Source organism: Dipodomys merriami, unplaced genomic scaffold (genome assembly GCF_024711535.1).
Source record: "Dipodomys merriami isolate MVZ:Mamm:240054 unplaced genomic scaffold, mDipMer1.0.p SCAF_6, whole genome shotgun sequence".
Classification (NCBI taxonomy): domain Eukaryota; kingdom Metazoa; phylum Chordata; class Mammalia; order Rodentia; family Heteromyidae; genus Dipodomys; species Dipodomys merriami.
The window spans coordinates 65,827,002-65,840,632 of NW_027206179.1; the positions used below are offsets into that span (position 1 = coordinate 65,827,002).

At 47.6% G+C, this 13,631-nt stretch overlaps 1 protein-coding gene across 2 annotated transcripts; it reads left to right on the forward strand.

Annotated features, from left to right (window-relative positions):
* Positions 1–13,631, forward strand: Urad (ureidoimidazoline (2-oxo-4-hydroxy-4-carboxy-5-) decarboxylase). 2 transcript variants are annotated; one of them, XM_070003060.1, is made up of 2 exons: positions 1–248; positions 12,870–13,631. In XM_070003060.1, the coding sequence occupies exons 1-2, from the start codon at positions 74–76 to the stop codon at positions 13,214–13,216; spliced, it is 522 nt and encodes a 173-aa protein (XP_069859161.1). In that variant the 5' UTR covers positions 1–73; the 3' UTR covers positions 13,217–13,631. The 2 variants fall into 2 exon arrangements, with proteins under 2 accessions (XP_069859161.1, XP_069859160.1); XM_070003059.1 differs by lacking the exon at positions 1–248 and adding an exon at positions 11,774–12,542.

The window sequence follows — 13,631 nt, forward strand, 5'->3', positions numbered from 1 at the left end:
CCCGGTGAAGTAGGTTGGGTCACTCAGTGCAAAGGAAGCCACGCGTCTAACGGCCTCCCGTTGAATATAAGAAATGGACATGGCGAAGGTCAACTCTATGGACTTTGGGGAATTTGTAGATGTGTTTGGAAATGTCATTGAGCGATGTCCTCTGATTGCAGCCGCTGTCTGGTCCCAGCGCCCATTCTCTGGCCTAGAAGAGCTAGAAAAGCATTTCTTTGCTTTTATTGACGCTCTTCCACAGTCAGGTAAGGCTTCTGGGAGGAGATGCTCTGGAAAGGCAAAAGCTTTCTAATGCTCTTATTGGAATGTTTTCAAATAGCTTAATCTTGTTGCTTATACTCGTCATGTTTCTGTAGCTATTTCAGTGGAACCTTGAGATTCAGTAAACCAGGATCAAGTGCATATGAGGTCCTAGGCCAATGGAGAATGGAAAGAATCTGAGTGGGCCAGTCTATGGCTCACACCTATAATCCTAGCTACTCTGGAGGCTGGCATCTGAAGATCATGATTCAAAACCAGCCCAGGTAGGAAAGCCTGTGAGATCGTTATCGCCAATGAACCACCAAAATGCTAGAAGTGGAGCTGCGGCTTAAGTGGTAAAGCACCAGCCTTGAGTGAACAAGAGAAGGGATAGCACCCAGGCCCTGAATTCAAGCCCAGTACAGTATAGTACAAAATATAAGTGTAATAATAATAACAATAAATAAAGAGCCGGTGTGAGCTGTGCTAAAGTCCCTGGTAAATATTAGAGCTGCAAGGTCACAGGGCAAGAGAGCTCTGCGTGAGCCAATGACTGACCAAAGGTCAGGCTGAGACCCACCCATTCTAACTCTTCAGCAATGTCCTGCATGCAAAAGAAGAGACAACGTGATATTGGGAGGTCTTAGGAGCCCAAGGGAAAGAGCATGACTACCATTTTTATCCGAAAAAGCCACTTTGGACTACCAAGGGAAATGAATTCATTCAGATCAGTGACTTCCTGAGGGAGTGAAGGAGAGAGAGAGGAGAAACTGAGGAAACCCCTCTGGAGAAAATAAAACGCACTGTTGATTTCTTCTGAGGAGAGAGAAGATGGTGCACTCCTGGCTGGGAGGTGAGGAGAAGAGAAGGTGGTGATTTAGGAAGATTTAGTGGCTGAGAAACCCAGCTCCACCAAGATCTAGAGGCTCCTGAGCATGATGGTACATGCTTGTAATCCCAGCATACCAGAAGTGGAGACAGGAAGATTGGAGGATTGCAGGTTCAGGGCCGGCCTGGGCTACATAGATCCCATTGAGAGAAAAAGAGGACAGAGAGACAGAGAGATAGAGACAGAAGAAGGGAAGGAATCTGGGTACTGGTGGCTCAGGCCTGTAATCCTAGCTACTCATGAGGCTGAGGACTGTGATTCAAAGCCAGCCCAGGCAGGAAAATCTGTGAGACTCTGATCTCTAATTAACCATCAGAAAACCAGAAGTGGAGCTGTGGCTCAAAGTGGTAGATCCTTGAGCAAAAAGAGCTCATGGACAGTGTCCAGGCCCTGAGTTCAAGTCCAATGACTGACAAAAAAAGAAAAAAGAAAAAAAATAAGGAGGGGGAGGGAAGGAGAGAGGCCAGAGGCCAGGGATTAGCAGTGTGTCTCTCACAGGTTGTCCTATTCCCCATGGAGGGCCTACCATACCATCAAGGGACAAGGACAAGGGCAAGGGCCACCTCACATAGTAACTGCCCTCCCCAAGACATCTGGGTGGGGCAGGCAGGGGCCTGGGGCTCTCTTGTCCCATCAAAGAACAGAGAAATGGAGGACTCACATCAGCACGGGCTGTGGTGCCTCTGATGGCCGTCTGTCACCACGTGAAGGTCTCAGAAATGAAGGAGTCAGTTCCATTAAGTTTAGGCACCTCTAAGGGGTGATGGGCTAAAGTCCATGGGACAGAAACATAAGGTGCACATCCATCCTTACCCAAGCTGGTACAGGGGCATACTCTCCCACTTCAGCCACTCCTCCATTTCCGGGTTTTTGCTCACTAATTGGAGATAAGATCCTCTGGGGTTTGTCTGTCCCAGTTGGCTTTGAACTGCAATCCTCAGATCTCAGCTTCCTGAGTAGCTAGGATTACAGGTGTGAGCCACTGGTGTTTGGCTTCTACTAAGCTGTCTGACAGGAGCAAGGTAAAAGGGAGATGACAGACTTGAATCCTTAAACCCAAGATTTACAGCTCTACCAGCTGAGTGAGGTCACCCCAGATTTGCAGCCCAAAGCCTGTGGGGTGAGCAGATGTCTGTGGGTTATGGGAATCCAAGCTTTTGATGTCTGACAGGAAAGTAAGGGAGGATAAATGAGATTCTCCTAAACCATGGAGGAAACCATCTTTAAAATGTTTGCCTGATATTTCTCCTATCAGGATAAACAAACAAGCAGCTCACCCCAGTAATCCCAGCTACTCAGGAGGCTGAGATCTGAGGATTGCAGTTCAAAGACAGCCTAGTAAGGAAAGCGAGACTCTTATCTCCAATTAAAAAGAAAGGTGGAAGTGAAGGTAGAATGTGGTAGAATGCCAGCATTGAGCAAAAGAGCACAAGGCCCTGAGTTAAAGTCCCAGTGTGGGTAATAAATAAATATCACTAGCATTAATAGAACTTTTCCTTCTACTGTGTTCCATGCAATTCACAGTGGGGAACTTGTTTCAGCCTTTTAGTAGCCCTTGAACATAAACAGCATTGTTATTATTCCCCCCACTTTCCAGAAGTGAAAACTGAGGCACAGAGAAATTCAGTAACTTAAGGAAAGCCACGTGGCTAGAAAGTAACAGCACTAGATTGCTAGTAACTGATAGTCAACCTCAATGGTGGTGGTTTTGTTTTTGTTTCGTTGGGGCAGTACTAAAGTCTGGACTCAGTCTCAGGCTTGATAAGCAAGTGCTTTATTGCCCGGAGCCATGCCTCCAGAGCTACCCACTGGCTTTTGAAGAATTTTTCAGAGAATCCAAAACAAAAGTTTAGAATAGTTTCTAGGGGATTCATTCATTCAGTCTGTCGGTTAACATTAATGCTTGATATTATCCATGTCCTTATACTTCATTGTTCAAAGAGTCTACTGTATGGTGTGGTCACATTAGTTACTAATAATCTGTTGTATGCTTGAAAATTTCTCAGAGCATAGGCTTTATTTATGCTATTGAAAATTCAGAGCATCGTGCATGTGATCAAGAGCTCTACTGCTAGCCTTCTTTTCCAGCTTTGAATACAGATGTTATATGTTCATATGATCAAAAAGTAGGTATGGGCCAGGTGCCAGTGGCTCATAGCTATAATCCTAGCTACTCAGGAGGCTAAAATTTGAGGATCAAGGTTTGAAGCCAGCCTGGGAAGGAAAGTTTGTTAGACTCTTATCTCCAATTAACCACCAAAAAAAAAAAGCCCGAAAAGGAGTTTTGGCTCAAGTGGTAGAGTGCTATTTTTGAGTTAAAATAAAAGGCTCAGGGACAGTGCCCAGGCCCAGAGTTCGAGCCCTAGGACACACAAAGATGTAGGTGTGGGACAGAAGGGGTATGCTACATCACTTGATGTCATCACTTCCCATTCTACACATAGCGAAGAGACCGAGTTATACATCCTACACTCATGTGAATTCTATCAACAAGATCGGACAAAATGGAATGGAATGCATAGACTATCTTTTGTCTTTGCAAGGCAAGGAGCAAAATAGGTGTGACACAGTCTCTGAGCCCTCAAACTAAAGGTGACCTTGGAAGGTGCATAGGATTTGCTGAGTGAAGGATTTGCTCCATGACCTAAGGGAACCTTCCACCTAGGCTGCACATAGTGGTGTACATCTGTAATTCCAGCTATTCCCAAGGTAGAGGTGGGTTCTGGGCCATCGCCAGTGAAAAGTTAGCAAGACTCCTATTTCAGTAAACAAACCAGGTCTGAAGGCTACTGGACAGTGGTCTGAGGATGACCCGGGAAGAAATGGAAGACTACCTAAAAATAAAGAAAAAAAAAAACCTAAATAAAGGGGGGTGGATAAAGGTGTTACTCAGTAGTAGAGCATTTGCAGAGAAAACTTGAGTCCATAAATTTCATAGATGTTTAGTACTATTTTTTTACACAGAAAAAGAAAGACAGGTGCCAGTGGCTCACAACAGTAATCCTAGCTACTCAGGAGGCTGAGAACTGAGGATCGTGATTCAAAGCCAACTCTGGCAGGAAAGTCCAGGAATGAGACTCTTGTCTCCCATAAACTACTGAGAAAAAGCTGCAAGTGGCACTGTGGCTCATATGGTAGAGTGTGAGCCTTGAGCAAAAGATTCTCAGGGAAATTGTCCAGGCCCTGAGTTCAAGCCCCAGGACCATCACAAAAATAAAAAAGAAAGAAAGAAAGAAAAACAAAAAACTGAAATTTCTGTTTCTAGAATGCTATTTGAGACAATGTTGGGTATGCTATGGTGACAACTGGCCAGTAGATGGCAGTACAGGATTACTATTTAGCTCCAGCTCTAAGAGCAAAAGATCTCTAGCGCAATTAGTTCCCACTAACTAAAGGTGAAGCCACACACACACACACTTCAAACAACTTCAAGGCTGATTTGTGTTAGGTTCTAACTCCAGCACAACACCTTCCTGCCGCTGTCTTTGTCTCTCTCTACTACTCTCTCTCTCTCTCTCTCTCTCTCTCTCTCTCTCTCTCTCTCTCTCTCTCTCTCTCTCTCTCTCTGTTTCTCTCCCACCTCCCCTCACTAGTGCTAGGGATCAAACTGAGGGCTTTGCCTGTGTTAGGCAAGCAAGTGCTCTGTCACCCCTTGTGGCATTTCAGAATTACAGTAATGTCATTACTTAAAATTAATCAGAAAAGCCGGGTGTCGGTGGCTCACGCCTGTAAGCCTAGCTGAGATCTGAGGATCGCAGTTCAAAGCTAGTCCTGGCAGGAAAGGCCATGAGACTCTTATCTCCAATAAACCACCAGAAAACCGGAAGTCTGTAGCTCAAGTGGTAGAGTGCTAACCTTGAGCTGAAAAGCTGAGGGACAGTGCCCAAGGCCCAGAGTTCAAGCCCCATGACTGGCCAAAAGAAAAAAAAATATCAGAAAGTAAGGCTCCAGAGGCTGAGATTTGAGGGTTGTCATTAAAAGCCAGCCCAGGAAGAAAAGTCTTTGAGACATTTTTTTCTTTTCTTTTATTCTGGTGGGTCATTGGGCTTGAACTCAGTATCTTGGTACTTTTCTGCTCAAGGCTAGAGCTCTACCACTTTGAACCACAACTCCAATTTTGGTTTTCTGGTGGTTAATTGGAGATCAGGGTCTCATGAACTTTCCTGCCTGGGCTGGCTTCCAGTCAGGATCCTCAGATCTCAGCCTCCTGAGTAGCTAGGATTACAAGTGTGCACAACCAGCAGTTGGTATATGGCACTCTTATCTCCAATTAACCACCTAAAAATGGGAAGGAAGTAAAGCTGTGATTCAAAGTGCTAGAGAGTGCTAGCCTTGAGCAGAAAAGCTCAAGGACAGCACCTAGAGCCTGAATTCAATTTCTATTACTGACAACAACAGCAACAATAACAACAACAAAACCTCCAACTTATTAGAGAGCATATTGGATAAATTAATGAGGAAATTAGATGCAAGTACTTTTCTTAGACTATAGGGGGCTGGGAAGGTGGCTCAGTGGTAGAGTGCTTGCCTTGCATGCATGAGGCCCTGGATTCAATTCCTCAGCACCACATAAGCAGAAAAAGCTGGCGCTGTGGCTCAAGTGGTAGAGCGCTAGCCTTGAGCTGAAATGCTGAGGGACAGCACCCAGGCCAAGTTCAAGTCCCATAACCAGCAAAAAAAAAAAAAAAAATACAGACTATAGGATGTTTAAATCATACTATTAAAATGTTAAAGCCGGGCGGCGGTGGCTCACGCCTGTAATCCTAGCTACTCAGGAGGCTGAGATCTGAGGATCGCAGTTCAAAGGCAGCCCAGGCAGGAAAATCTGTGAGACTCTTATCTCCAATAAAACCACTAGAAAACTGGAAGTGGCACTATGGTAAGCGGTAGAGTGCTCGCCTTAAGCTGAAGAGCTGAGGGACAGCGCCCAAGCCCAGAGTTCAAGCCCCATGACTGACAAAAAAAAAAAAAAAAAAAAAGTTAATATGGACTGGATGTCACTCTATGGCAGACTGTATGCCTAGCATGTGTGAGGTCCTGGGACCCATCCCAGGAACTAAATAAATAAACAAATGTATGTTTATTCAACTGAAAAAAGATAACATTTCCTCAAGACTGGTATGTAGTTTGGTAAATACTTGTTTGTTTGTTTTTCCAATGCTGGGGATTGGATTCAGAGCCTCAAACTTGATCTGTCAGCTCTCTACCAGATACATTAAAGCATCTACTCCCTATGCCCAGGCATTGTTCTGGCACTGAACAGTCAACAAAACAAGCCTCTACTTTCCATGATCTTCCATTCTAGCAAAGACAGGTAGGATTAACATGTCAATATGACTATTTCAGGTTCTAAAAAAGGTTAAAAGATGATGTATGTTTTGCAGGAAAATTGTGATAAAGAAGGATTGGCTTTCTTTTCTGTGTGTGTGTGTGTGTGTGTGTGTGTGTGTGTGTGTGTGTGTGTGTGTGTGTGTGTGTACATGCACACCAGTTCTGGGGCTTGAACTCAGGGTCTGGGCACTGTTCTTGAGCTTTTGTGTTTAAGGCTAGCACTCTACCACTTGAGCCACAGCTCCACTTCTGGGTTTTTTTTAGTGATTAATTGGAGATAATTAACTTTACTGTTTGAGCTAGCTTCAAACCTAGACCCTCAGATCTGTCTCCTGAGTAGGTAGGATTACAGGTAAGAGCCATTCATGCCTAGCTAAGAAGGTCTTTCTTAAGGAGTAGAATTTAAAATTAGAACTGAACAATACAGCTAAGATTAAGGAAGAGGTCACTGTAGGAAAAGGAACTTGAGATGAAGTATGGCTCCAATAGAGCAAAGCTCTGATTTCAAATCCCAGTACCCTAAAAATGAAAAAGAGCTGAGCACTGGTGGCACACACCTATAATCTTAGCTACCCAGGAGGCTGAGATCTGAGGATCCAGGTTTGAAGCTAGCTCAAGCAGGAACGTCCATGAGAATCTTATCTCTAACCAGAACACAGGTGGAAGTAGAAATGTGCCTCAAGTGTTAGAGCACCAGCTTTGAGCAAAAAAGCTAAAGCTGAATGCCAAGCTCTGAGTTCAAGCCTCAGTAGTGGCATGAAAGGAAAAAAGAAAGAAGAAAAGAAGAGAGGAAGGAAGGAAAGAAGGAAGAAGGAAGGAGAGAGGAGGGAGATGCTGAGCTAGGCATGGATCAGACAGTTTGGAGGCACAGGAAGTACAAGGTGGTTGGAGAAACGTGAAGTGTAGAGGATAGTGGGAGATGGTGGAAAAAGCAGACAAGGGATAGATCATGAACTTCATAGAAGTAACAGAGTTTGAGAGCTGGGGTTGGGGTTCAGTGGTAAGACTGCCTAGCATGTCCAAGGCCCTGAGTTCCATCCCCAGCAATACACACACACACACACACACACACACACACACACACACACACACACACACACACACACACACACACACACAAGTTCTATTTTTTTCCTATTGCAATGTGATACTCTTGGATTTACCTTTTAGAAAAGACATGTAGGTGCCACATGAAACATGAAGAGCCAGTCGAGGGCTGTCATTGTTGAGACACTGACAGAGACAAAGCTGCTTGGACTAGGATGAGCTCTGCAGAGAAATCACTGAAATCCTGGAATAGATGTTAAAGACAACAGTTTGGGTGGGAGGAAGGATGTATTTAGTGGTGGTGGGTCAAAATAAAGAAATGAAGAATTACTCCTAAGCTTTTATTCTGAACAAGTGAGTGGGAGATGGTGTCCTTTCTCAGAGGTGAAGAGGACTTAGAATTGAGAAGTTGGAATGGGGAAGAAAGCTTGAAGTCAGAGCTGCCTTATAATTATCCAAATGAAAGTGTCTGATGCCCTGGGGATCATAACAGTGGAAAACAAGCTAAGGGCTAAATAGATCTGGGTGTCATGTCCAGTTGACATGTCCATTTAAAAACATACAACTGCCACGGTGGCTCACACCTATAAGCCCAGCTACTCAGGTGGTGGAAACCCAGAAGATCACAGTTTGGGGACAGCCAGAGGGAAGACATTCGTTAGTCTCCTTTTCAATCAATAATCTGAGTTTGAGGCAGTCCCAGAAAACCTGTGAGATCCTATCTGAGAAATAACTAAAACAAAAAAAGGATTGGGACCTGGCTCAAGTGATAGAGTGCTTACCTAGAAAGTAAAAGGCCCTGAGTTCAAATCCCCTTACCATCAAAGCAACTAAGTAAACAAAAGCCTATAAACAGGATGAGGACTCTTACTGAACCTGTGTGAGTGGAAGAGTGAAGAGCTGTGAGTACTGCATGTTGAGCAATTAATTAATTGGGTGTATATGCAGATATTGGAGCCTGAACTCAAGGCTTGATGTTCTTGCTTGGCTTTTTCTTTCAAAGCAAGGTGCCCTACAACTTAAGCCATACCTCCTGTTCTGGCTTTTGGCTGGTTAATTGGAGATAAGGGTCTCTCAGATCTGTTTGCCTTGGCTGGCTTCAAACCAGGATCCCCCAGTATCCTCCTGAGTGGCTAGGATTACAGGCATGAGCTGCCATCTCAGGCTCATTTCAATATTACTGGCAGAGCAAGCTAAAAGTAGGCAAGCAACATCTCCAAAAGCAGAGACGAGAAAGTCAACCACATGGCATGTTCCCTAGAGGTTAGAAAGGAAGAGAATGAAACAGGCATGGTGGCACATGCCTATAGCAAGACTGTGTCTCAAAATATCCACACAGGAAGAAGATGAGGATGATAGAAAAATGGTCTTTGTGTTCAGCCACAATGTCTGCCATTTAGACCTTGAGTAGTGCAGCTGGGTTGTGGGTGGGGCTGGAAGCTGGGTACAGAGCCCACTGGGAGGCGACGAGGAAGACAAGCTCAGGTCTGTGGACAGTTCCACTGATGAGAGGTAGAGCAGAGAAATAAGGAACGGCTCGAGGACAAGCAAAACTCCTGGGAGGACTTTAATGTTGCTATGGGCTGATGATTGTAAGGTGTTTATGGCTGAGGATGGAGGTGATGAAAGAAAGGGTATCTGAAATGGCAGAAGCAAAGTCTCTGAGAAGGGAAGAGGAACTGACTTCCAGCACGTGATGCAAAGACTGATGCTACCTAAAAGCAGATCAGTGATGGTGTCACTTAAAGGAAATTCACAAGTGAGTACAGACGCAGGCAAGCCCAGTTACAGGGCTCTACTGGTCAGTGGCTACTATTCCTTGCCTTTTCTATCCTAAGGGAACATGAGGCAGGGTCCTTCATGTGCAGATTCCAGTCCTGTGTTTCCAGCAAAGAACATATTTCCATAATGACATCTCTAGATGTGACAGAGGAAATCAAGTGGTGGTGGCTCACACCTGTTATCCTAGATACCCAGGAGGCTAAGATCTGAAGGTCATGGCTCCAAGCCATCAAATCTTTTTTTTTTTTTTTTTTGTCAGTCATGGGCTTGAACTCAGGCTCTGTCCCTGAGCTCTTTTTGCTCAAGGCTAACACTTTACCACTTTGAGCCACAGCTCCACTTCCAGTTTCCTGGTACTTAATTGGAGATAGGAGTCTTGAGGGCTTTCCTGCCTAGGCTGGTTTTGAACCATGATCCTCAGATCTCAGCCTCCTGAGCAGCTAGGATTACAGGTATGAGCCGCCCCACTGCCCATAAGACTCTTAACTCCAATTAACCACCAAAAAAACCTGAAGTGGAGGTGTGGCTCCAGTGGTGGAATACTAGTCCAGCAAAACAGTAAAAGGACAATGCCTGAGTATTGGCACACACACACACACACACACACACACACACACACACACACAATTTCAGGAAGACTGAAGAACAGTCTCAGAGCAGGGACATGCTCTAAGCACTGTGGGAGAACTTGGGTATTGAGGTGAGGTAGAGAGCCCCTGAGGATACAGGAAGATGGTCCGCGGTCCGCAAGCTCCAGCCTGGGGGTGGGGGGTGGGGTTATGGCGTCAGCCTGGGGGTGGGGGGTGGGGTTATGGCGTCAGCTTGGTGGACCTGGGGGATATGCTGGTGTGAGTTGGTGGGATCCTTGCTATGGGCTGGCACTACAGCACCCTCCCCTGTGGTGAAGCCAGTGTCGTCTTGGGCGGGTGGGGGGTGGGGAGTTTCTGGTTCTATTTCATCTGGGTAGAGCTATTATCACCTACCACACCTTCTGCTTGTTCTGTGGTGTTGAAAAGTGTGTGTGTGTATAAATTTCAGTTCCTCTTGTTTAGTCTATTTTCTTCTGCCCTTTGCTCTGCCCCTTTCGTGTCTTCCTTTCTCTTCTCCCTCCTTTCAAGAGTGGAAAACACATGTTCAGTCCTAGACAAACATTAACCCAGGGCGGGGGATGCTTTCAAGAGGGGAGATAAACCTTAGGGGGAGTCAGAAGTGCAGTACAAGGGCTAGAAGGGCAGGAGGCAGGCCTGGGGTGTGCACTGCGCCCCTGGGGGGAGGGGTGGGGGGAAGGAACTGGCAGGGGCAGTGAGAGGTCACCCCCACACACACCAAATAACTCCCCAAATCTTGGACTGGTCTAGAGAGAACAATTAAATAGGGGTTGGGCAAGGAGGGACAGATTTGAAAGTGAGTGAAGAGGAATTTGGGGTGGTCTTTCCTAGCCGGGGCAGAGGTAGTCAGAACACATAGTTCCTTCTTCCAAGCCAGGCGCCTGCTTTAGTCCTGGTTCATTTGGTGGACTTGCAGGAGATAGGGTGCTGAGCCTCGTGGCTTGGACAACCCTATGCCCACTTCCTGAGGTGGGAAATTTAGCACCCACATTTTACACCACCCCCAAGGAGGCTGGACACCGGGAGAGGGAATGAATTATTCCTGTCTGTTGAGGCTGGAGGGTAGGACACCCAAGAGAAGGGTTCCCAAACAATGGTATTAGCCAACTGGGATTTGTGGTGACATGGGTTTTGTTTTGGTTTGTTTTGTTTTTGTGCCCAGTACTGGGGCATGAATTGAGGGCCCAGGCACTGTCCCTTAGCTTTTTCATTCTGGCAGGCACTCTACCACTTGAGCCACGGCTCTACTACTGTCTTTTTGCTGGTCAATTGGGGTTAGGTGTCTCAAAGACTTTTTTTTTTTTTGCCTCGTTGTCTTTGAGCCACAATTTTCGGATTGTAGGCCTGAGTGGCTAGGATTCCAGATGTGAGCCAGGGCCCCTGGCTTCAGATTTGCTTTAAATACCTTTTAACCAGGGGAAGTCAGGTCCCTGACAGCCACTTCTGTTTTGGAGTGGAGGGTCCCAGTGCAAGTCAGTGACTGGGTAGACCACCGAAGCTCCTCTGGGGCCTCCCTAAATCCTCCCCATGGAGATCTTACCCTCCTCTTCCCCAGCTCTCAGGTCCTGTGAGGTCGAGGGCACAAGTCTTACACCCTTTTATTAATGGGGGTGGGGTGGGGGAGGAACCATAAGATTTGAGAGAGAGAAGACTACACCATAATTACAAGTTCTTTCTGTTCTGTGGTCCCATGGAGCTATCGTTTGTTAAAGGATGCTTTCATTTGTTTCTCATTCCCAACAGAACTGCTCACGGTATTCTTGTCTTCTTGAGTCAGAAAGAGGCAAGTCCTTCCTGTGGCACCTCAGGTCAATTCCCGGGTTTATACACTAAGAATAACGAGTTATATTTATGGGCACTAGACACTATGCTTGAAACAAATGAAGGCCCTCGAATCCTCACAACTACGCAGCGAATCAGGTGGTGTCCTCACGGTAAAGCTTACCCTAGCTAAGATCTTACCTCACCTGGAAAGTTCTAATTCCCTGGAGTGAAGTAAAGTGATTGAAAGGGCTCAAAGAAATCCCCGGATTAGGAATTTGAATCTCAGATGTCACTCCAAAGCTTTCTGATTTTAAACCTAGGAGGAGCTTTCTTCCATGAAAACGGGCTCTTTGTGATCTATAGCCAGAGAAAAGGAATCACATATCACACACACACACACACACACACACACACACACACACACACACACACACACACACACACACACAGAGTCGACAACAAGGTGTGTGTCGGGATGGGCGTCCTTTTCCTAAAAAGGACGCCGCTTATATTCCAAAGGCCGTTCGATTCCGCTGGACTTGGGTTTCTTTTCACTTCATCTGTGAGACACGTTGGATACTGGATTCTAGAAACCCAGAACTCACACTTCGGGTCACAAAAATCTTGGGCATTTCTTTGCCGAGTCTCCCACCCCAGAGGATCCCCTCCGCAACCCCATCCCCTCCCCAGCCACCCTACCCCTCCCAGTGCTTCTTTGGAGCAGAACGAAACCCATTCCTGGGCTTGGCAGGAAGTCTTCGGGCCTTCGCGTCCGGCCCCTTTCAACATCAAAGCCCCCCTGAGAGCAAAGAGGACTTTGAAAAGATACGAAAAGCTCGGGCTCCCTTATCGCGCGTCCTCGCCGCTCTCCGAAGCAGGTCGTAAATTCCGAGCCTCTGCGGCCGGCCCCTTCTCCCCTCCACTCCTTTAGCCTCAAGGTCTCCAAGAACAAACCTGTCACTCCTGCCCCGCCCCTGCGTCCCGATCCCGGCCGAAAGTTAGCTCGGACAGCGGGGCGCGGGGTCCGGGAGGGCGCCACGGGGTACTTCTTCTTTGGAACCACCCCTGCTTGGTGGTGCTGGGGGGGGGTGGATGGGGTTGCCCACCGGGCCGGATCTGCACGCAGCATCCCCGCGGCTCTCCACCACGCTGCGCGGCGCGCTCTCCATCCCGCTCCAGCCTGGTTGTCTCTTGCTTCTCCGCAGGTCAGGAGGGCATCCTGCGTTGCCACCCGGACCTGGCGGGTCGCGAGCAACAGCAGGGCACGCTCACAGCCGAGTCTCAACGAGAGCAGAGCAGCGCGGGCCTGACGAGCCTGGGCGCGGAAGATCGACAGCGGCTGGCCGAGCTCAACGCGCAGTACCGCGCGCGCTTCGGCTTCCCCTTCGTGCTCGCCGCGCGTCTCAGCGATCGCGCCGCCGTGCTGCGGGAGCTGGCGCGCCGGCTGCGCTGCCCGCCCGCGCACGAGCTGCGCACCGCCCTGGGCGAGGTGAAGAAGATCGGCCACCTGCGCCTCGCCGATCTGCTCCTTTCCGATCCCGCCAGGCTGTAGCCGGCGCCTGGGGTGGGGGAGACCCCGGTGCGTAGCGGTGGCGACCTGGCGCCGTGCGTCCTGCGCCGGAGCCTGACTTGGAACAGCATCTGCCGACTCTCACAAAGGAAGTGGAGAATTGAGGCAGCCACACACGAGTAATGAGTCCTTTTGTTCCCCCACCCACCCACCCACCCACAAGCGCACGCGTTGGCAAAAATGTCTATATAGTGGAGGGCCCTTCCCTCGATTTATCCAGCTCACTGCTTCAATTATTCCGCACTTGCTTTGCGGCCGCAGGACAGCATGAGCCTTTTGTGGATCCCTTCCCCGCGCTCCCCCAGAGCCTACCCGCCTCTTATTCGCTCCCCTACCCTATCCTGTTAAGTCCGAGCAGCCAAACAAATCGAATGAAAAGGGAATATCTTCTTCCACA